Here is a 24937-nt window from a genome sequence, read left to right on the forward strand (position 1 = left end):
GGAATCTTTTCGCGTTAATTTAGCGATATGTATCATCATTGTGGAGTTAGGTTTGCTCTTGAATCAATGACAGCCTCAAAAGTACCGGGAACATACCGTTTCCAAATGTAAACAATGAGAGGAGATCCGTACATTGACTGCAGCCATTAATCCCCCTGTGTCGCATTAAATGATTCCGGGTAGTGTTTGTCTAAATATTTAAATCTTTACATGAGAATATTTGAAGATCGATGGTCTGAAATATGCCAAAATATCTCTGTTGGTGTTGTAACGACAGCAACTTTGTTTCTGGTCGTGGATAAAGCTTTCGTCTGGTGTGTTGGGCGGGTGGTGTGGGGACTGTAATCACTGTTACTCCTTCAACGGCGGAAATGTGCAGGCTACAGCTAATGTAATTAAAGCTATTTTCGTAAAAGTGTGAACTAAAAGTGAACGGAAATAAAGTGTGCTGAAGTGAGGTGCGACCTTATTAGTTATGTTTCATTTCACTACATCTTGAGCACTCTTTAACACTCATTAAACGTTGAACAAACTAATGGCTCGGGAACCCTAGATTTGCAAGACTCTCGCGAGATTCATGCACGTTGTTTCTATATTGTGCACGTTAAACAAACTAATTATGTCTTTTATAATGTGAAATAGGTGTGGATAGATTCATCTTAGGTTAAAAAGACGTGTTTATGGTTTGGAAAATACCATGCATTTAGTTTAAAATGATCACTCTCGCGAGATCCTTCGCGGGTCTGTGGTTCCCTTCCAATCACGACCAAAATAATGTTGACTGTCCCTTTAAACGGAGGAGCACTGAAACGTTGACGTCATTTTTATAACTGCGCAGTAGTGTTGGACAGGAAGGAAGTGGGTGTTAGCTGACTGACGTTAGCAAGCTACGATTAATAAGTCCGCTGCGGGTTCTATGGTAAATATCATCATGTTTTATCAAAACCCAATTACAAATATCTTATTGACGTTATCTAGAGAAAACTGTGTAATAGTCAGTGTCAAAATATGTGTGTCTTCTGTAATAATATAGGTAACTTTAGTTAATGCTAACTAGCCAGCTAGCTCATTGGCCGTGCTGACTAAAATTAAATTACTACTTAGCTTAGCTACTGGATTGATGGACATGGTTCAGTGTTTCTAGCTACTTCATTACACAGCGGGTAAAAGGTCGTACAGACGTAATAACGCGTATTACTAGTGCTGTGAAAAGCGATCAAACAGAAAAGTTTGTATTAACGCCACTGTCTGTGAATGGGCTCTGCCCTACTTTTCTTAGCTTTATCATTACAGCCGGGAATCTGAGAACTTCTAAGGTTTTACTAATAGTATGAAAGACCACAGAACATTGACAATATTGGTTTTGGTTGTGTTTTTTGTTTTTGTTGTTGACATTTTGTAAACACACCTTTGTTTCCATGAAGAGTATACTTTTCATTGCAGCTGTTTTTTTCAAGATCTATTTGTATATTTTGCTAAGTAGGTTTTCATAGGGCTGGGCATTTTATCAATATTACATCAATACTGTGATATCTTTGTTTCGTGATATGGCATCAGTGTTGTCTTTTCCTGGTTTTAAAGGCTGCATTACAGTAAGTTGATGTAATTTTCTGAACTTACCAACTATAATTATACCAACAAGAAATTGATCCCACTAACGGCGTAGTAAAAGCCTGCTATAGCGTTTTTGTTTGAGCTATCAACCTACATTGTTGTTCTAAAATGACTGAAAACACGTTCCTTCATCACAATGATAATGGACAGTAATTAATTCTGATTCAGTCTAACATACACTAGCCCATCCCCCCTAAGTACTCCAATTAACTACTTAATATTAAAATTAAATTCTGTATTTGTAGCCTGATTTGAGAATTGCATGTGTAATAACAAGAAATGGCCTTGGGCCTACGTGCCACAAACAGATGAGGGAAGTCAGGAAATAGTGAGAAAATGAAAAATAAAAAATATCACCAGCCTTCTCAGTAAAAAGGGGTGTATCGACTTAACATTTAGCTAAGTGTTAATAATCTTACCTTTTCCATGCTGTGCCTTAAACCAACTTATCCCAGTGACATGCCAGCCCCGGTCTGGTTTCCCTTAATGTTTTCTCTTGTTCTGTCGCAGGAAGAGATGTCAGGAGAAAGTGTGGTGAGCTCGGCAGTGCCGGCAGCTACAACCCGGACTACATCCTTCAAGGGCTCCAGCCCCAGCTCTAAATATGTGAAGTTAAATGTGGGTGGGGCACTCTACTATACTACAATGCAGACACTAACCAAACAGGACACAATGCTCAAAGCCATGTTCAGTGGCAGGATGGAGGTCCTCACAGACAGTGAAGGTGAGCTGTTGGTGAAAATGTTATATAATTATATGCAGGGTTTATGTCATCCCTGCACTGGCCTGATCTTTTACCAACTAATGTTTCATATTTTCATATCCACAGGTTGGATCTTGATTGATCGCTGTGGGAAACATTTTGGAACAATCCTTAACTACCTTCGAGACGGGGCAGTGCCGCTCCCAGACAGCCGACGGGAAACAGAGGAACTGCTCGCTGAAGCCAAGTATTACCTTGTCCAAGGTCTCGCTGATGAGTGTACGGCTGCCTTGCAGGTACCATCACCACAGAGGACTTTCAGTTAGACAGGGCAATGTATTGATACTTCATTTATCATCAACATTTTGCCAAGTCATATGTCCTTGAAATAATTTCTGAAATTCTTAAGCATTCCACCTAAAAATTGAAGTTTTAATTAAATTGAAGTCTAATTTGTGTGACCAACTTTGTCAAGATACTTTTTTCTTTTACCATACTGTATCTTTCACCCTAATATTCATAGTGGATAGGTCTCATAGGTTTGTTTACTTAAAGAAAATCTAAAAGGACATTTATCTGTTTATTTTGAATATTAAAAATTGATTCATGAAGAAATGCAATGTAAAGTTAAAATTCAAAATCTGATACCTTTTAATGTTCTTTTTCAACTGTTATGAAGGACATATAATCTGGGTGAAAATCATTTTAATCTGCTTAAAAAAGTCTCAGCTTTTCATGGTGACAGTTGGTAACTAAAACAATGAGCCGTAGTGATTGTAGGGGTGGGGGTTGCTTTTCATTCACTGTCTTTGCCGCTCTGCTCCACAAGGTGGCATCCACCTTTTGCAGGTGGATCTTTTTTTAAATGAAAAAACAATGTTCATTTTTTTTCCTCCAGAACAAAGAAACCTATGAACCCCTTTGTAAAGTGCCTCTGATGACCTCATCTAAGGAAGAGCAGAAGCTTATTGCAACCTCAAATAAGGTAGGTTACGTTTTTTATGTTAAATTTCTGCTGTTCAATATAAAGAGAAATTTGTTATCAATATTTTTCTTTCAAAATACAAATTTATTTGTCTTCACAGCCTACTGTCAAACTGCTGTATAACAGAAGCAACAACAAATATTCATATACCAGGTGAGTCCTCTTTAACTGATATCAGGATCTAGTATGTTTAATTAAAAAAGGATGGAACAAGTTGCCTTAATAAATGACGGTCTTGTAACTCTTTTTTCCCCCCTCAGCAATTCTGATGACAACATGCTGAAAAATATTGAGCTGTTTGACAAACTGTCATTGCGGTTCAACGGTCGGGTCCTCTTCATCAAAGATGTGATTGGAGATGAGATCTGTTGTTGGTCATTTTACGGCCAGGGACGCAAGATTGCTGAAGTGTGCTGCACCTCCATTGTTTATGCCACAGAAAAGAAGCAGACAAAGGTACACATTTGTTCTGTGCTCGTTCTGGAGAGTTCTTTGCATCTTTGTGAGCTTAGAGCGCTGGTTCCCAACCTTATGATCACTAAAGCCTCACAGGGGTTATGCTTCCTTCTTGATTTTAAAGTTTAAAGCAAAGTTTTTCTCAAATATAGGAGAGGCCTATATCGCAACATTTCATTCATATCTGTGAAATAAACCAAATGAAAATGTTATTTTTTAACTTCAGATTATTGTTTAATTTCCGGGGAAAAATATCTCAGGATAAGGACGCAATGAAGACTTTGACATAAAATTGATTAGTTGTTTGGTCTATAAAATGTCAGAAAGTGGTGAAAAATGTTGATCAGTGTTACACAAAGCTCAAGATAATGTCCTCAAATGTCTTGTTTTGTCCACAACCCAAAGATATTCAGTTGACTGTCTCAAAGGAGTAAAGAAATCAGAAAAAAAATCACATTTAAGGCAGTAAGACAGAGGAATCTGTGAAAAAAAAAAAACCTCAAACCAATTCAGCCATTTCAAAATAGTTGACGATTAATTTAATACAGACAGATTTATATGGAAACTTACTAAGAAATATCAGGCAAACTCATCTCTCATGCACTATTCACATGGAATAATCTGCAGAAAATTTATCTAAATTGCTCATTTAGGCAAGGCAAGGCAAGGCAAGGCAATTTTATTTATATAGCACCATTCATACACAAGGCAATTCAAGGTGCTTTACAGAACTTGAAAATGCATTAAATTAGAAACAATAAAAGAACATTAAAATTGCATTTGAGATAATTAAAAACAAAGCTAAAAGCAGGACAATAAATAGTTTAAAACATTACAGAAATGCATATAAAGAAAGAAGCAAACATAAAACAAAAGCGACAGCAGACAAATATAAAAACAATAGCTACAGATTATCCTAAAAATATGTAACGTATCCACTTCACTGGTAGGCTGCAGTAAACAGTAATGTTTTAAGACCTGATTTAAATAAGCCGACAGTTTCAGCTGACCTCAGGTGTTCTGGAAGTTTGTTCCACAGGTGGGGAGCATAGAAACTAAAGGCTGCTTCACCTTGTTTGGTTCTGATCCTGGGAACACTGAGTAAACCTGTTCCAGATGATCTGAGGGGTCTTGGTCCTTCATAACGTATAAGCAAGTCAGAGATATATTTAACAGATTTCCTGCAGGCACTGTGTCAATATTTGGATTGACTGTACAGTTTATCACTTGTTGTGTACTGTTACTATCTTGCGTTGAATATAATGATACATAAAATTTGTCGCCTAGTCAGGGGTCATCAGTTTAGAAAAAGATTCCTGAAAGAAAAAAGTTAGGAACTACTGAATAGAGCTGCAGTATGTTGTTGAAATATCTTTCTAATCTCTTGTGTAACACTCTGCTTCCCTCCCAGGTGGAATTCCCCGAGGCTCGAATCTATGAGGAGACCCTCAACATCCTCCTGTATGAGTCCCACGATGGGAGAGGTCCAGACAATGCCCTGCTGGAGGCCACAGGCGGCGCTGCAGGGCGATCTCATCACCTGGATGAAGACGAGGAGCGGGAACGAATCGAGCGAGTCCGTAGGATTCACGTCAAGCGACCTGACGACCGCACACACCACCACCAGTGACCTTTTCTCCCTCCACCCGTCGGCCTGTGTCTCTGACCCTGGACAGTCTTTGCACCACGCTTGTGCCTTACATCACCTAACGCCTCTCTGTCTCACTCTCACTCTTCTTTTACCAGCTTTTTCCTCCAGGAGACTACCATTACTATGATGAGTGTCATACAACAGTGTGTAGTGGTGAAGTGATTTTGTGAGTGTTTGTGTGTCCACTTGTCGTCTTTGTTGTGTGGTCTGACAGGCTGTAGTAGTGTTTTGTTCTGTTTGTTGGTCCTGATAACTTCTATCACTGTTTTCTGCTAGCGTGCAGAAGCCCATAGACATGGGTGTTTGTATTCAGCACTGCAAGTGACCACAGTTTTACCAGAGTGTGTGGAGAGAAAAAAGAATATAGTATTGTTGGTATAAATCTTGTTATCTGAGGTGTACAGGATTTGGTCACACTTTATTTTACAATACACTGATAGGATGTAACAAGCTGTAATATATTTTGTAAATAAGACAAAAAGTAGAAATAATAAGTACTTTATTAGAGGTATTTTCCCAGGAGACCCTTGTTTTTCATTGCCCTCTCCAGGTTTCCTTCTGGGCTCACAGTTTTCCCATATTCCTCCCAATTTTCACTTTTTTTCTTTTTTGTTATCATAACCTGTTTCTGGCACTGTATTGCACATATCAGCCCTTCAGCTCTAAAAGACTACTGTTTCCACCTGGTCAAAATTACAGCTATACCAAATGCTGCTTCCATTAATGCGTGTCAGTTATAGGTCATCTGCAGGCATCTGTTTGCCGAAAAAATATGAAAATGTCTATCACATGATCACATATTTGCTACTTGAGACACGCCTTCTTTGGCTGGGTCCATACAGTTGGCAGAGTAAACAAGACTGATGACTGCTTCTTTGATCAAGTCACATAATCAGTTTACAGTATTACAGTCAGTCTGTGCAGTCATACATATTCCTCTGCCTCTGTATTTTTGGCCTTTACTTGGTAGATCCGGTTCACATTGTTTTTAAAAGGGGAGGTATCATATATGTGATTTAAGTTTACTGTGCAGTTATGTTATAATGTGGCCCAAATTACCCTAACTACACTAAAGTCTAATAAGGGTCTTATACTGTCTAATAAAGAACATATTTATAGTTTTTGTCTAATTTCACACAAAGTACAGCTTGTTATGTCTTATCAGTGCACTGTAAAATAAAGTGTGACCTATAATTTTTGCTTCTCCTTACCACGGTTCTGACGCTTCCACTGTAAGCTCGCCAGTGGATTAAGTGGGGCCACATGGTGGCACTGTTTTACTCTTAGAAGATGTTACCCAGGCTATTTTGTAGCCTGCAGATAATAGCAGTTAAACCTTTTTTTAAATTTAATTTTTTTTTTGATACTGTTAAGATATCACAGGTGGATGCAACATTTCACTGTAGTGCTTCTGCCACATTTAGTTTTAACATTTATGCATTTCCCCTCCACTTCACTAAATGATCATTATTTTCAGTGGAGGGAACTTGAGCTGTGACCTGAGGTGTTAAATGTACCGGGGTGATTGAATGATGGATGCTGAGGTTGAAGTGAATGACTGTAACCGGAGACCTCCCTGGCAGGAAGGGAATCCTGTCTACAAGCTTTTAACAGGGAGGGAAATTAGAGCTGTCCTTCATCGCCACATTCATCAGAGAATGTACCGTTTGCACACGATAGGTTTGAGTTGAAATATGTCTAACAATCACAGTACTTGTAGGTCTCTTGTACAGAAGTGAACATATATGTATGTTTTATATTTATACATACTTTATCACAAATAAATTTCTACAAACATTCTTTTGTTCTGGTTTTAATTCACATATTCCCGCATCATCAGTCATCGTACAAAATTATGATACATATGGCTTCATTTTCAGAAAATTACACATTATTTGAAGCAGTTTATGAGTAATATTGTGTGTTTTGTACATTAAAACTACTACAAGGAGTTTTCAACAGTTTGACTTTATTACTGATGCCTCTTTATGACCTATATAAGTAAACAACACCATCCATGAGAAAGATTGTCTATTTCTTAGGTTATTTTTAAAGCCTGCCATCGGGTCGGATTCTCCATGAAATCAGATGAACCAAGCCTGTTTTATAATGAGTTAAAAAGAATTAGAAGGATTTTAATTTCCATAATCGTGTTTTTCACGTCACATTTTGTGGTTATGGCAGTGGAAACACGACTGCTTTTGTCCACATGGGCCTCCAAAATAAAAACGGAATATGAAAAGTTCCTTGTAGTAGCTTTAAAAATAGTCCAGTGTGACCCTTTGATAAATACAGAATCATGTTAAAACTTTTAATGTCTCTGGTGTTGAAAGAAGTACTCCGGCCTTTTAATTAAAAGTAACAATACCACAGTGTAGAAAATACTTATGTAAAAGTACAAAAGTATTAAGTTAAAAATACACTTAAAGTACCAAAAGTAAAAGTAATTATGCAGAATGGCCTGTTTCGAATAATATATATCATTGTTTACACTTTAATGTACTGACTGGTAAAGATGGAGACACACACATACATCATAAGTTTTGTTGGTCATATAGTCTAAATCCTCAACAAAACAAGTGAGTAATGTTTCAAAAAGTACTATATTTGCTGCTGTAATGTAGTAGAGGTTAAAAAAAAAAGTAGATATGATAGTACTGTACTCGAGTAAACGTACTTAGTTACTTTCCAGAGAGTTTAATATTCTTTGGTGGAAAAATAAAAATATCACTGACTGGTATCAGGGTTTCACAGGTCCTTCAAAAGTCTAAAATCCCAAAATCTAAATTTTAGGTCAAAGTATGAATTTGACAGATCTTAAAAACTGAATTATGAAGTTAAAGTTACTTTTACAAAGCTGGTTTTAACTTCAGTCTTGCTTTTAAATGTGTTTGGGGCAAAATATTGTATTGATTGATTGTGGTGTATCTAAAAAAACAAAACACTAATGCAAGCTATGCATATGCTTCTGTTTTTTGACAGCGTGGATGTGAAATAAGGTCTTAAGTTACATTCACAGGAGTTTTAAAATGTCTGAAACCTGCAGAAACCCTGAGTATCTGTAGATGAAATGCATGTTGCTGTAGAACAAAACCAGGTTCCTGAAGTGCTGCTGTTTGTGCTCAGGTGTGTTTTCTGTGGACATGTTGATCTCTCCTTAGGGGTCTCCTGATGAAATATGCAGGGGCTTCTTGTGTGTCTTCTCAACCCCACGCATGTTACCGTGTCCGAGCTCGAGTGGCAACCTGCAGAGACAAACAGCTTGATTCGTGCTGTAGCTGGGGGCAGATTCATTTTTAGCACACTCTTCATCATAACACCGATCTCACCACCATGAGGTGTCCGTTCTTGGCCTTGTACGCCATCGGTTCCTGTCCAGTGCCGAAATCCACCGCGCTCTCTTTACCTGCCTGGATTTCAATCTTGATGCTGACAGTCAACATAAACACGCACATATACAAGTGTTTTAGACTGACGAAGGATGAAATGATTCGACCAGCCTCTTCAATCCGTTCTCAGACTCAGACTCACCTGCCCTGAACCACCTTGACTGCATTCTGTTTGTTAGCAATGACACACAGTTTGGTCAAAAACTCAAACAGGTGGTCGCACTGCATTACAAGGTCCCCCTGAAACAATCAAAATCATATGCAATCATACGGATGGAACCTACATCACAAAATTAGGTATGTTTTTTTAAAAGAAACTTAATTAACACTTGCTACGAAGTTCTTCATAAGACACCTAAATGCATCTAAAAGGCTTTATATAACTCTTTAGGAATGTTTATAATCATGCATGACAACTTATAACAAGGTTTATGAAGTATTTTATGTCATGGGCATAATGTTCAGTGTTCACAATGCTTTAACAACCTCAATGCCAAAGTGACAACGGTGTTACAAAGAAGAATATGAGTCCTGGGTTCCACATTAGAACTACCATAACAAATTCTGAGCTTTTGAAGTGGAATAATGTCTTATAAACATCACATAAAGCACACTTGTCACATTGGCATGTTGTTACAAAGCATTATGAAGGCTGAACTCATATTACGGTACATCCGCTGCTTTTGGCACTTTTAAACGTTGTTATGTATCTAAGTTGTCATGCATGATTATAAATATTTCTAAAGAGTTTTATAAAGCATTATAATGTGTTATGAATGTGCATACAGTGCATTCCAGACATGGCCTTCACAGAAAGTGTGAAACCTCTACATGAAAATCTGCATAATTCATCAATTTATTCAACATCTATGCTTCTTTTCAATAATATTCACTAAAGTAAAGCAGGTTTAACACTTAAGAAAGTTCTGTTGTTATTAAGTAAGTCAGTCTTAGACTTATAAATAAATCTGGATAAAACTGTGGTTCTAAACACAGTGAAAAGAGACATGACATAAAAACATTTATGATGATTCAGTTTGTTCCTCCAAATCTGATCATTTACAGTTTTTTCAGTGTCATATTTGTCACCTAAGTTTAAATATGTGCTGCACATCATACATCCACATACCTTCTGTTTAGGGTCCTCACATGTTATGTGGAATACAATGATGCTATCAGTCAAGTTACTGACCGAAATACCTGCAGCGATTAGATTACAGACACATTATAAAAAAAAAAAACATCCGTACTGGCAGGTGAAATATATATGATCATGTTGTCCTGACCTTTGAGGGAGGTGTACAGCACCCTCTGTTTGATCTTGGCTTCTTCAATCACATATGCAGCTGTCTGGGTGAGGATGAGCTGCCGTGGCCTCGGTTTGAAACCATTCCTGTCGTATTTAATTACCGGGACGCTGTACTGCAGGAACACAGAACACAATGTGTGCACAGTGAGCTGTGTTTGATGTGTTGCTGTATTTCTTCTGGGTGTAATGACATTTTATTACCTTAATGTGCTCATTGCGAATCATCTGGAGAACCCTCATGTTAATGTCTTGGTCACCTAAATATATTAAACGATATTAAAAACAAAACGATTGTCCAAAAGAAAAAATGTCACTGTGTGAACATATCTGATACTTACTGATTCTGGTGTCCACAAAGGGTTGAGCGACACTCTGGGGATAACTTTCTTTTTTACCCTTGAAGATGGAGCTGGTAACAGCCTTCAGTTGAAACTGAAGGGACGAAACATACAAAGTTTATCACTACAGAAAGAACACAGGATGATTCATTAGACTGGGTTTCAGCAACAAATATTAATTTAATTGCAAATTAATTTGTTTAAAATGAGAATATCAAAATTAAAAATTAATCAGAGCCCTATTTTAAAAACTAATCTCCACTTATTTAGTAATAATAATGTATCTAAATTAATATTTTTTATTAGTTTAATTTAATCAGTATGGAGATGCTTGCTTACCAAATATAAATAAATATGAGTGCTGTTGGGTCCCAGTAAGTACATAAGAAAGTAAAACCAATAGAAGATTAAAAATGGACAACAGCACAAGGAAAAAGAGATGCCCTGATAACAACTGGCCGACTGTTTAAACTGATCAAATGGAGTGAAAGAAAGAAGAGACACATCATCCAAAACAGGCAGCTATTTTAAAACATTAAACCTCTTGAGTGAAAGTTTAAAGTTAATATTGGATCACATTTTACCAGAGGTTAGGGTTAATCGTTCTATTAATCTTTCAAACTAGATTTTTAAAAAATGCTGTAACATAATTTAAAGCTGCTTAATTTAAAGTTAAACTGTGATTTAAACAGGTTTAAAAATGAATCCTTGCTGGTGCAACCCGACCCCAGTCTGAGAAAATGTTTTTTCACGTGTGTCACCTGTGCTTTCCTCTGCGGTGTGATTCCTCTCACATACTTCCGCACCATGAGACGGTAGTGAAGCTTACGCAGCAGCTCTGACGTCTGGCAAGAACAGGAAATGTGCACAGAGTCAAACTACAGCGTTTATTTAATCTGTTCAACAATGAAGCTGATTAACGGTTGTACCTCTGCACACACGGCTGGTGGATTTTCCCAGGTTGTTTTGTCCAAAACCGTCTTTGGCAGTTTGCCTTTAAGCCTGTTCAAGTAATTCTGTCTCACAAAGGCCAGGTACTCTGAGTTATCTGTGGATTTGGCTTGCCCTCTGGTCATGTAACCTTTGATAAATCTAAAATTTATTGCAAAATAGTGTATAAGTGAAAATGACAATAACCTTGACATGAGGAATGTAGTGGTATATGATGTTCTTTCTTACTTCTTGATGACTTTTACAGCCCAGGCTCTCTTCTCTCTCTCCTTCCTCGCCTGAACTCCTCTCCAACAAGTTTCAATCTTAGTGGCTGAGGATGTAAAAAAATATATATAACAGAGGGTGTGTAATTTTCCTTAACTCCCATAACAGAACTGCATATTACATGTCTGCATCATATGTTTTGGCATTTACCAGCTTCTTTCTGTTTTTTGAATTCTCCCTTTGCTCTGTATCCTTTGTATTTGGCCTGGAGCCTCGTTGCTGCAGATTCAGAGCGTGATATTAAATCAGTGTGCGACTAGTAATGGCTGAAAATTGATAACAGAACAAAACAGTTGATTTGCACTCACCCAGTTCATGTTTACATTTCTCATAAGCATCCTCTGTGGCGTAAAGTGTCCTCGGATGACGGATAAATATTTTGGTGCTATAAATGTAAAAATGTTTGTGGTTATTCCTGGCTTAAAGGGACAGTTCACAACAACTACTATATCTCTGTAACAAAAACACACAATGAACCATTTATCCATATATAGGCACGTAGACGGCAGTTAATTTTCTAGCATGTAGTGCAGCCTATGATGCTGCATCACGTTTTCTCCACTAGTATGAAAATCTAGGGGACTCTTAAACATGTCTTGTCCACTGGAAGCACTCCTACGAGGGAGGTTTTTGTTTGCGGTCATGTTTTGTTCATGGCAGGACACCCCAGAGGGCATTTTATTGTATTTTCTACCCTGGAGGAGCACCTCAGAGGACACTTTCTCATGTTTTGTCCACTGGAAGGGCACCCTGGAAAACACCGTATCACATTTCATCTACCACAGGGTCATCCAAGAGGGCGCTTGGAGGCACCAGAGGAGCCGATACCCCACCCTCAAATCCACCAGTGGGTGAGAGGTTACAGTGAAGAAGCACGCCATTACATCCCACAGCGTCATAAACACAACCTTCTCGTCCACGAGTGTTATTGCGTTGCTTATGGGGCTGATTAACAGTCCAGTGTTGCTCATGTATGTCTTGTTGTTCGCTGGTGTTGGCCTGTAATACTAATTCATGGTACTAATCCCTCCTAAATCCTCAGAAATTAATGTACTTTGAAATGAATGGTTGAGAAAATTTGAAAGGCCAGTTTCTCTGTGTTCCACAATGGGAGGTAAACATGCAATGAGCATAACTATAATGTGATGTTGTATATGCATATGATGGACCCAAGGAAGACTGTCATGGCCATCAGCTAACGGGGAAATAAATAAGTACACAAAAAATAGCAATATGCATTTTTGATTTGGGGTTGAACTGTCCCTTTAAATCGCATTTGCTGTGCTGTATTTAGGAAGCTCCGTTCTCACCGTCCCATTTTGTACTCATTTGGCAAGTAGCCCAGATGTTGAACCAGCACTTCCACTCCATCAGCAGGCACTCCTCTCCAGTGGGGCCAGGTGGCCGGGCACAGGGGTTTATATCTGTAGGATGCAGCAAACAACCCACTCAGCAAGTTTTGAATGTGCTGGAGAGGATCTACTCAAACTGAGGCTCTTAATTTGAAAATCAAGCTTAAGACCCAGGCTCTGTGGCCCTTCGTACCTCTTTAAGAAGACCTCATATTTGCGTCTGTATGCAAAGCCAGCTCGTCTGACTCTGAGGTGCTCCATCAGGCCCAGGTACTTCACCTGGTGTCTGATCAGCGCCTCATCAAACTGACCTGTATTTGTGCGCAAGAGAAGATTCAGTTCAAACAACTTCCTCCTGTTGTTTAAATATCTGCATGTGCCTTCTATCACTGGTCAGTACCTGGCTGCTTGGACTCGTTGGACTTCAGACAGCGTATGTACCAGGCCTCTTTAGCCATGAGGATCTCTGTCAGCTTCAGCAGGCTGCTCTTAAATTGGGTCGCCACCTACAGACACAACACGAGGGTCATAATCCCCAACAGTTCATCTGTCAGACGCATATGGCTTAATGATGACATGGTCAGACTGCCACTGACAGGGATAACATGACTTGTCTTTGTCTCGGTGGTCACTTTATCTAGACCACTTACTAATTTGTTTCTTCTATAATCTCTGCATCATACCACCTATTCAAATGGCGGCCTGTCTGCAGAATTTGGCCCTTTCGTGACCTCAGTGTGGCCCTTTGGTCATCTTTAAATATGATTTAATTATTTAATTTTATTTAATTTTATTTAAATGAGAGGATAATTAGTCCACTATTTGTGTTGTAAAGCACAGGGACACTACTCAGCCAGGGGAACGCCAACAAAAAAAGAAATGAGGGTTACACTTATATCATATTTGGATGGAGATCCAAAGACGGAAAAGTATTTAAAAATACTGAAATTACTGATGCTACAATTTCCCCTTGCACTCATATTAAAAAACTGGTTTATACACGTCAGTTCAGTGGTTTACAGGAGACATGCAGTACAGTTCATGTGCAAAGGGAAATTCTTAATGCTTAGATGCATATGGGAATCAAAATGACCTGGGAGGTTCATTTTCTTGCAGTGTTTTTGTAATTAAAACAAGTTTTACCAAAAAGATAACATGTTAAAGTTTATGTTCCTAGTTGCCAGTATGTAGTTGATTAGTGCCAATCTGGCAATCAAAAATATTTTTAAAGTTAAGTATACAAAAGGACACTTTATGTGATATTTAAATAATTTTGTTTTAACACAATTATGCCAAAATAGTGATGATTTTAATTATCTTATGAAGCAAAAAAGTGGTACCACTGTGGTTAAGAAAAGTTTAAAGGTGTTAAACCTCCATTTGGATCTCTTAGAACTTTTATGAGTAATAAACATTTGTCAGATTTTAGATTTTACTACTTATGTCCACTAAAAAGGCATTTTTGATGGCATCATGTTCAGGTGATTTTCAGTACTCTCCCTTCATACAATTCCTGCAGACTTTTTCTCTTTAAGAAAACACTGAGGACACAAAATCCTTTGTGTGAGTTTGACCCACACTTTGACTCAATCTTCTGTGTTGCTACAGTCCTTTCTTCAGTACATATATATATATATATATATATATATATACATATATATATATATATATATATATATATATATATATATATATATATTATGTGCACAGTAATGTGTTTGGGGACAGTCTGTGCTGGTTTGTATTGTGTGATCTCCTAATTGTAGATGGAGCTGTTCTGATTCGTCTGCCTGCTTTTTGTTCACAATATATAACACCAGGTCTGTTAGTGACACAGCTGATGGACATGGCGGGTCAAACATGGTGAGTACTCACAGTTTCTGGTCTTCGCCTGCATTCTGGATCCACTGCGGAGAAGCACTCTCTGACTATGGCGTTTTTAGACTGTGAAATCAGCTGGGAGACGGTGGGATAACACACATAACACACAGATTATCTACAGCATTTCCCCTGTGGACAGGTGGATGTGGAGTTAAACTTAAGTTTTTCTAATAACATTGTTAATTACTGCTTAGCAATAATTGAATTGAAAAGATCTACGAATATGATTCATTTTGGAACAAAAAACAAATAATAATGCTTTGTACCGCATAATACAGACTTACATCTTTTATGTTTCTGTATAATAGGTCATTGTTTTTGTCCAGGAAACCTAAAACATCACAAAAAAAAAGTCAGTTAGTCAGTTGAAGAAAAAAAAACGCAAAACGGTTTAGATGTTTGAGTAACAGGGCCTGACATTGTGGTTTCTTTTACCCACAACACAGTAGGTGACCTCCCCGGCATAATGCAACAGACGGAAATCTCCCCTCTCCAGAGTCTTACGTGTCATTTTGTCAGCCAGTTTGTGCCTGCAGTCAAAGAGGTGGAGAGAGACAGAGGGATGAAGAGTGAGAGGCTTTTACAGACCGATCCTAATCCTCCGTCTCTATCGGCTCACTGTCGGCTCGCTCACAACACGCCAGCCGCCGCAGCGTTGGTGAATGGAGTTTAGTGTTGAGAAGAAGCTTTGAATTACATAATATCGTTTAGACGTAGCGTGTATTTAATTAAAACAAATGTGATGTAATTTCAAAGAAACAAAACACACTTTTAGATACTCTGTAGGTGTGTATGCTAAGTTAAGGTTAGGTGTTGCCTCACGTGACAAAGTGAGGGTGATTTCCCATCTTTTCTTCCAGTCTCTCCAGGAAGGTGAGATCTGTGGCGTCTCCTGGCCTGAGACACTCCTCATCCTGCAGGATTATCATTAACACATGATCTTACTTCAGCTTCACTCTGTTATATTCCAGTATATATTCTATTCCGGTAAATACACACCAGTATTGATATGATTCCTCTGTGTTTCTCCTCAACCAGGTCACAGATGATCTTGTTGTTAAAGAACTGAACCGGCTCCCACTGGGGAAAAAATGATAAAACGAATTCTATTCAACACCATTCGATATGAACACACTCCGATTCATTCAGTTTTTGTTTTGGGTTTCTAAGATCACCTCGATATCCTCTGCTTCATATTCGTCCTGCTCAGCCTTCAGTGTCAGCTGGATAAAAAGCTGCTGCAGCTTCTCGTTGCAGTAGTTTATGCAGAACTGCTCAAAACTGAGAACATGGGTCAAGACGAACAGGTCAAACTCAGCAAAAGTAATCAACACACAATTATTCACAAATTAGCAGTTTTCCCAATGAGATTCATGAAGTTTTAAGCGTATTAAGAAAACTGGGTAACGCTTTATTTAGAGGAGTATATACTGCATATGTATATAAGACTGACATGACACCATCATAATAATCATAATAATCATCATTTCACATCATTGAGTCTTTATGAATGTTTGTGACATTCAATCATGTCATTTTTAATGCAAAGTTAACATTGTTTGAGATGTCTTTGTTATAGGAACTTAACATTATAAATACTGATTCCCATAAGATCATCATAATGGTGTCATGAATATTTTCTTTGACTTCACCTACAGTAATGCATTTTGGAATTGTCATAAAGATATCATAACGTGTGATTAAGTGTTATTACATTAAGTGTTAATCACATCTGGACTGTACTGTAGTCTGTCGTAAAACTGGCCTAATAGCATGTAATGACATTGTTACAATAAGTCCAAATGGTACCAAGAGGATTATTCATGACACGGTTACAAAAGCATTTGACAGTGTAATAACACTTAATGACATTTTTATGACAAGTCCAAAATATGCAACTTTAGTTGGGGTCAAGGAAATTATTCATGAAACCATTATAAAAGTGTCTTAAAGTGTAATAATGCTTAATGACATCTGTAATCCAAATTGTATCACTGTAGTTGAGATCATGGAAAATATTCATGACACACTTATAATGGTCTCATTACAGCCAATGTCAAAACCAACCACATATAACAGTGTTATGTAATGTTAAAACATAAAGCTAAACTTTTCTTTAATGTCAAGTTGTCATAACAAAGAGACTGTTGGCTTGATTAATGTCAAGTTGTCATAATGAAGACCTCTCAAACAATGTCAACTTTGCATTAAAAATGACATGATTGACTAAACGACCCTTAATTACAGGTGTTATGACATGATTGTGACAGTTTCATGTCAGTCTTGTGCACAACCTTTCAAATAAAGTGTTACCAAAACTGCTATAAAACAGCCTTCATCAGGGTATCAGTAGCACAGGGTAAGACTGGGAAATATTTCTGCCTACCTGTTGACATAGAACACCTCAAATCCATATATGTCCAAAAGTCCTATGACAGTCTTCCTAGTAGAGTCCTGATGAAAGTATAGAGTCAATAAATTCTCATTGTCACTGTCTGGGATATATCATTTGTCCAACAGTCTTCTCTGTCCTCACCTTGTTCTCCATGGACTCGTTGATCCTGTTGACCAGCCAGGTGAAGGTCTGTCCATAGATGGCTTTGGCCAGGGCATCTCTGGCATAGATGGCATGATCAGTTGTGAATGGGCTGAGGACCTTTACAGTGAGACGAAATCAAAGTTTCAAACATGACATGGAAAACATAACTGTGTTGTGTGTGTTGCTTTGAGAGGGTGTAAATCAGCAGAGAGGTGTGCCTCAAGGCTCTACTTTAGGACCACTTGTTTTCTCTGTTTCAATTAATGGTCTAAGAGCTATATGCAGATGATACTGCTCTATGCGCACATTTTGTTAACCCTTGAAAACAAGATGATGCATCTCAAGGGGTTTATCCTGAGATAATACATTTCTTGAAGGACAAACAGAACCTTAACATAAATAAAGGACAGTTTAACATGCATGCACCTGATCTTTTCTGGCTTCAATCTTCCTGTATGTCAGTCCCTCTTGAAGACTGTGAGCATCAACTCCAAGTAGCTGCAAGGAGAAATAACAAACATGAGTCCATTCTCTGATGATCTTTAATAATCCTGGATATCTAAAAACTTTTTATTTGTATTTTCTTACATTTGAGACCCAGCGCAGCTCTGCATTGTTGTTCAGGCCAGCATGGCCTTTACTGTCGGAGTCAAACTTTATATTCCCCAAGTGGAGAACGCTCGCAACAATCCCAAACAGGTGCTGCACAGAATGAAAATTTGTGAGGCAATGCAAAACAAGTTGGAAGAGTGACTGGCTTAAATCAGAGAGTCAGCATTCAACTTACATTAGTGTTAACCTCATCAAAGTTGATGATTTGCAGGGCGTTTTTGACAGTTTTCCAGTCATTTCTGTCATTAATGGAAGACACAATGGCACACTCTCCCTACCAGGAACAGCAAAAATCATCATCAGATTGTTAAAATTTACTACTGTCTCATGAATATTAATTGAACATAAATATTTTATTAAAACTGGGTCGCCCAGTGATACATACTTGGGTTAGATAGTTATAATGCTGGGCATCTCTCTCCAGGCCCAGCTGGCGCAGTAGGTCCTCCTCTCCTCCCTCCACGAGCTGGTAGAAGATGTGAAAGTTTCTCTCCCCGTGATTCTGATGCACCACCCTCGACTTCTCCAGCAGGTAGTTCAGGATATGGCCTCCGACAGCATCCCCCTATAGGCATCATCATCCTAAGACAGCAGCTCTACAACTTGCAGAAAAAACACAGCCTACTGTATGGTCCAGCAGACGGATTTTAAAAAGATCTTCTTAGGATCAGATATCATCTGCTGTTTTTGAACTTGATCTTTGAACTCTAAAATGATCCTTTATAGGCTTTTTAAGGCTTCTTATTTAATTTTACAAATGAACTCAGCTTTACAACTACACATTTTATTGTTTAAATGTGCATCTGTCCCTTGATTCTTACCTGGCTGTCAAACTGAATGTCCATATACTTCCCAAACCGACTTGAGTTGTCATTTTTCAGTGTTTTGGCATTACCGAAAGCCTGTAGGGGAAACACATTGTCATACAAACCGATTAATGTTAGCATGACCTGCCTTTTAGTATGCCATTACAGTGCTATACAATAAGTAACCAGCAAACCTCGAGGACAGGGTTGGACATGAGCATTTTGTCCCTGACAGAGTTCAGTAGTGTGGTGCTCGGACAGCTGACAGCGTAATACTGCAGGATCTTCTTGGAGGCTTCTGTCTTCCCTGCTCCGCTCTCACCAGAGATGAGGATGAAGTGATTGTTGAACTCCGTCAGCATGGTTTGGTAGGCGTTGTCCGCCAAGGCGTAGCTGTAGGGAAGTGCACAGACATCTCTCCCTTCAGTAGAGGAATGTGAAAACACCTCTCTAGTAACAAACTTTGGAAGTCAGTATAGTCAAGGTCAGACATTTTAAGTGACATAAAGTTAAGAAAAACACATTTTCGAGTGGAGGGGATCTTTAAGTCAGGTGTGCAAATGCTCAGAGACGCTCACATGTGTGGTGGAAGCTCAAAAAAGTTGACACCCATGTAGAGCTCCATGTGTTTCTTATTGTAGATGTCCAGCTCTTTGTAGGGATTGACAGACACCAACAACGTGCCGATGTAGGTCTAAAAGAAAGAGTTAAAATGATCAAAGTAGTTGTTAACGTGCATTCGTTGACAGCAGGGTTGAAAAAGTCCTCAGCCACACTCACGTAGATGAGATCTTTGCTGAAGCGTTTCTTGAGGTTGCTGAGGAAGGCCGCATCTGTGGTCTCATCCAGAAGGACGAAATCCTGGATTCCAACCCGGTCCCTGGCAGTCAGGGCGCCCTCCATGTCCAGCTGACCCTGTGCAACAAGTTAGATCAACCATAAGGCAAATGCACAAAGAGTCCGCATTCCTGGTAGATCATATGATTTATGATTAGGTTATTAAGGTTATGTTATTGGACTGGTACGATATCTACCAGGATGTTACCTGGTTAATTATTTTATTTCACTAATTTTATCTTAAGTTAGAAATAGATTGCTGACTGTTGTATTGTTTTGTTGTAACTGTACATACATAGGGCAAGTATTTATTACCTAAGACAATTTTTTTTGCATCTATTTAGGTCATGGCTGGCTGCTATTATTATTCAATAACAGGTAGTTTTTTACAAGTCGTGATATTACTGTTTTTTAATATTGTAATAAATGACATATCACTGACATTTTATGATGGTTTATTGTATCATTAGTTTCTGGTATTGTGACATCCCTATTAATAAACAATTATAACCAAGTTATAACAGTTTTCATGCACTGATCTGGCAAGATGCAGTCACAGCTTAGTACTAATTATGAGTGACGAACATGTGTAACTGGTCAAAGGGAGCCTTACTGTAGAGTGTAAAATGGTGCATGCTGAAAATGTCAAGGTAAACAATATTGCCTAAACCTTAGTGTATGAATCTGGTTATTTAATATGTTAATTATGTTAATTTGATATGCCAAATGAAACTTTTTGGCTATTAAGATATGCTGACGGTGGTTAAATCCTAGTAAATTATTAACAAATATGTGACAATCTGACAGGTAGAAATGCTGGCTGACAGAGAAGACAAAGTAACCCAAGTAAGCGAAGAGATCTGAGGCTTAACAGTACAGATAAATGTGAGCTCACTACTTGGCAAGCAACAGGTCACTGACACTGTTGCCCTTTCTGTCTAAAACATACCTTGATAAACTGGTTTTAATAACACATTTTAGAAATGTTGTCCTCTGCCAGTACTTATTTGTACATTTTATATATTTTCTGCTTGTGTTTTTTGTCTGTATCATTCTGTATGTGCTTTTTTGCACCACTGTCTGTGGGCTGTTTGGGTCAAAAACAAATGTATTATTATTACTAATGTGTTGTGACAGCTTAATAATGGTTTATAAAGTGTTAATAACCTAATTAATATCCTAATTGCATACATTTATAAATCATTTACTTTGGTAAAGTGGTACCTATAATTGAGTTTGTTTAATGACTTTATAAATTACCGTCTTTATCAGTTAGATTAATTCTAAATTTTAGAGGAGGCACACTGCCAAAGCAACAATAACATGTGTAACACATTTTGCATGCATAACAATGATATTCCAAATTCTCAGCCATGTATTTTGACAAATGCGGCTGGATGAATGAATGTTTAAATAAATGGCTCCGTGGGGGAGGACGGAGCTGGAAAAAAGCACCAGAAAAAGCACAAACATGGTCCCTGTTAGTTCTATTGAAATAAGAGGTCTAGAGGTCCTATGTGTCTTTGAAGCGGAGCTCTGTGATTGTGCAGACGAACAGACAGAAGCTAATGATCGCTACACAGCACACAGGGACCTTGGCTGGCAGCCCGAAGTTCACTAGAGCTGACGCACCAACCAAACACAACACACTGTGCAAATGGACTCGGGGAGCCCAAAACAGCGGCACATTTAAGAGGCATAGTGGGAAAAATTCCACCAATCTGTTTTGCATTCTCAGCACCAACACTTAGACCAAAGGTTTTCACAGCTTTTGTTGGTTTTGTATTTTTTTTCTCTCTCCTTTGGAAGCAGAAGTCCTTTGATTCTCAACTCTCTCTGTAAAAACATTAAAAAAGATAATCCATTGGATCTAATTGACACAAAGCCCTCCATCCCCCCTCCTCGCCTGCCTCTATCCTCCGCCTATGGCCCTCATTTCTTCTGAGAAAGGCCAAGTGTTTTTGTCCTGTAAATACCACGGAGCAGAGACAAAAAAGACGTCTTTAAAATGCAGTCTACAATCCATTACACAAATTCCCCCTGCATATCCATTCAGTAATTATTCATTAGAAAACATTTAACGTCACAGTGAATTTCACACTAGGCAGTCGAAACACAATAGAGGAGATTTGGCCTATTTTGGGGTGAGGAGTTGGGGAGGGGTTGGCTGTACAGAGGAAGGGTGAAGGCGAAGGAGGGGGGAGGAGGGGAGCAGTATTTGTCTGATCTGAGAACCTCTGAAACGGGGCCGTCTTGAGACAACGGGACAGACTAAATAGTGCAGTAACGGTCTGTGCCCCGCTGCTTGCTGTGACACTCATTTAGTGTGCCCCGAGGGCGAACAATAGAGGCTTGTTCTTAGCAATCCTGTGCTGTAATTTGGACTTCATTACTTTGCTCACACGGGGCCCCATGGAAGGATAGAGGAGGCTAGTCAGATGAGAGTGTTTTTTTCCACCTGTCAGCCCCGCACCCCCAATGCTCTCACCCCTCTCCTCAACAATACCCCTCACCCCGTGTCCCCACCAATAACCCTCACCCGACCCCCTTCCCATAGCCGCCCCCCCATCACCACCACAGCTCCCCTCCCTCCCAGCCACCCACTTTAAGCCAATGAGACAGGTGAACAATATCATTGAAGGAACCCTTTTTTGGACGTCAGAATCAATCTGGCGATGTGATGGTAGTGGTGCTGGTGTGGGGTATCTGTGACACCCCCTTTCTTCATGGGAACAAACTTCTCTCAGGGCAGCACAAGCAGACAATATGCTGGGACAGCGTGACTTAGGGATCTGCCATACAGTATTACAAGTAATAACATGGACAGATAAGCTCCTGTCAAGAGGAGGATTAATGAATGCAGCGGTGATAATAATGCTAATGTTTTAGGCTTTCATTCAGCACACTGACAAAATCTGAAGCTTTGTTGTTTTCCATTCAGGGCTCCTTTGGTGTCCTGCAGGTATTTCTTTTTAAGAAAGCTGTCTGCAGCATGCACAAGTGTTTCTAAAGACACGGAGCTGGAAAGGCTCTACATTGAATGGGCGTTCTCGGTCCAGGAGGGCAAGAAAGGCTCAGTTGAAGAAAGCAAGAGGTTGGACCAAGTCTTTGTTTTGCAAGTCACAAATAAGTCCTAAGTCAAGTCCCAAGTTCCTAAACTTTGAGTTTTAAGTCTTGAATAAGTCATAATGTGCTCTTCGCCAAATGTAACAGATTAGGGTTGGGCAATGTCTACGAAAGGAGACAATGTCCACAATGAAACATCATGATGTGCAATGATATCATTGGTGGGTCTAAAAGGGTCTTTGTTTCTGCACCAATGGTAAACACGACATGAAGACACAAACAGCTCAACAGCTTCTTTTTATTTTCTCCCCCACGTGTCAAAAGCAGAACTTCAGCAGCAACACAATGGCAACTCCAAGGGGACAAACTACCTGAAATACAGAAGGTACAATGGTAGATGGCTCAGTGGTTGATGACTGTCAGCCATTGTGATGGATGATGGCATCAACCACGGGCCCAACTCAACAACAGGACCTCAACTTCCTGCAAAGAGCAAACTGTCGAACAAAGTTAGAAGTTGTTGGGTTTCCATCTGAAATTTTTCACCAACATGTTTTGCATACTACTATGTTTTTTTGTTGACCACTGCATAGTTTTTATACGTGAACAAAATAATCTTTGGTACAATTTCTCCAAGTGGTGCTCAGTAACAATTGGTTCTAACAAAGTGTGGATCTGGAGATTGTGGGATTTCTAAGTTCCGCCCCTTTTGGAGCCTAAGTCAACGTTCTCCTTCCCTGTTTCCTGGACTTAGATATGCAATGTGCTTGGCTTGTCCATGTTGAAAAGTATGTTGCACCTAACAAAAAGGGTCGGGACCTATGGAGGGTCAACAGAGATGTCAAAGGACTGATGTTAGTTGATTTGGGAAATTGATTCATGACACATTTTTTAGATAACATGCATTTTAATCCTTGGGCTTAGGGGAAGATATCGATTAGGTTTTCAAATCAAAAGGCCAGTCTAAGTGAAGTCGTGAGTCATTGGTGTCAAGTTGAGTTGCAATTCTTTTTTGAATTTGTCAAGTCGATGCTTTGTCAAGAAAACATCTGTCTGTACAAAAAAAAGTTCTCCTCCTGCACATGTTATCTGTAGCTTTATATAATACAAATCAAGTGGGCTGCATTGTAATTCTAGTTATAATTAAACAGCTCAATCTGATGCACAGCGGAAAGAATGATTATATAATGAGTCCACTAAGCCATTGTCAGATCAGGTAAATTGCCTTGCTACCTCAGAGCACATCCAATTGTATTTTAATTAAGAGATGGTCCCTCATCTTGGTCTAGAGTGTCACTGTTGCCTGAGACAGAGTGACCTCATTTGTGTTAGAAGTAGCTTTAGAGAGGGAAGGAGGGAGGGGGAAGCTGCTGCTAAGATTGCAATTTACCAACCAAGTAACGGGAAAGTTTATCTCCCTCTTAAAAGAGGATTTTGTCTAATTATCTCATGCCTTCGGTAATGTGTCCTCTTAACCCAGAAGGTACTCATAAGTCACGACAACACTGTTTACTACATTTGGTTCAGCTCAGGTTATACTGAGCGGGAACCTATTTCCCCGAAAGCATCTTAAAGCAGTAGTTCAGTATTTTTGGAAATAGGCTCATGCACTTTCTGGCAGAAAGATAAGAAGATGGATAATGATCCCATATCTGACCATTAAATGTGAAACTACAGTAAGCAGCACCATTCTTAGTATGTTATTAGTACCATACCCATTACATTATCAAGGTGTAACAGGCTAAGGAGACAACTGACAAATGTCAAACTGAATCACTGTAATCACGAGAAGTCCTTGAGCATAAAGACATGAAAGTTCACTAAAAATATTTGGCTGATGGGTCCAGTAGTATGCGAGATTACATATGTGGACAGATACATACACACAGAGACACACGACCGAACCAGTGATTGATGATTAAATAGATCCATGGTGTGTTGAGATTGCTTTGGCCATATGTGACCCAGAGATATATGTACTAGAGGTGTGGACTCAAGTCACATGATTAAACTCAAGTCAGACTCAAGCCACAAATTTGGTGACTTTAGTATCCACTTGACACAATCAAAAAAGACTTGCAGTGCGACGGGGATGTTAGCACCAATGACTCGTGACCTCACCTGTACTTCTGCCTTTTGACATAAAAATGCTCCCTGAAGCCCAAAGATTAAAAAGTACGC

The 24937-nt window shown here is 38.9% G+C and overlaps 2 protein-coding genes across 2 annotated transcripts; one reads left to right on the forward strand and one right to left on the reverse strand.

Annotated features, from left to right (window-relative positions):
- The first annotated feature begins 804 nt into the window (after positions 1 to 804).
- Positions 805 to 6046, forward strand: kctd10 (potassium channel tetramerization domain containing 10). Its single transcript, XM_084727980.1, has 7 exons — positions 805 to 919; positions 2125 to 2338; positions 2444 to 2613; positions 3216 to 3302; positions 3403 to 3455; positions 3563 to 3758; positions 5170 to 6046. The coding sequence occupies exons 1-7, from the start codon at positions 917 to 919 to the stop codon at positions 5386 to 5388; spliced, it is 942 nt and encodes a 313-aa protein (XP_084584106.1). The 5' UTR covers positions 805 to 916; the 3' UTR covers positions 5389 to 6046.
- Positions 6047 to 8386: 2340 nt separating this feature from the next.
- On the reverse strand, positions 8387 to 19792 carry myo1ha (myosin IHa). The gene is made up of 31 exons (XM_084727981.1): positions 19634 to 19792; positions 19432 to 19547; positions 19048 to 19246; positions 18869 to 18949; positions 18433 to 18612; positions 18223 to 18321; positions 18024 to 18137; positions 17862 to 17933; positions 17433 to 17552; positions 17283 to 17350; positions 16072 to 16177; positions 15896 to 15976; positions 15719 to 15810; positions 15332 to 15426; positions 15181 to 15227; positions 14891 to 14971; positions 13416 to 13521; positions 13209 to 13326; positions 12974 to 13087; positions 11972 to 12048; positions 11814 to 11882; positions 11625 to 11709; positions 11375 to 11537; positions 11207 to 11290; positions 10446 to 10539; positions 10309 to 10364; positions 10085 to 10220; positions 9928 to 9998; positions 8941 to 9038; positions 8739 to 8838; positions 8387 to 8654 (listed from the first exon to the last, which is right to left on the reverse strand). Exons 1-31 carry the CDS (start codon positions 19754 to 19756, stop codon positions 8628 to 8630), a joined length of 3072 nt encoding a protein of 1023 aa, XP_084584107.1. The 5' UTR covers positions 19757 to 19792; the 3' UTR covers positions 8387 to 8627.
- Positions 19793 to 24937: the final 5145 nt, after the last annotated feature.

This window comes from Lutjanus erythropterus, chromosome 10 (assembly GCF_056507025.1).
Source record: "Lutjanus erythropterus isolate fLutEry1 chromosome 10, fLutEry1.hap2, whole genome shotgun sequence".
Taxonomy (NCBI): domain Eukaryota; kingdom Metazoa; phylum Chordata; class Actinopteri; order Lutjaniformes; family Lutjanidae; genus Lutjanus; species Lutjanus erythropterus.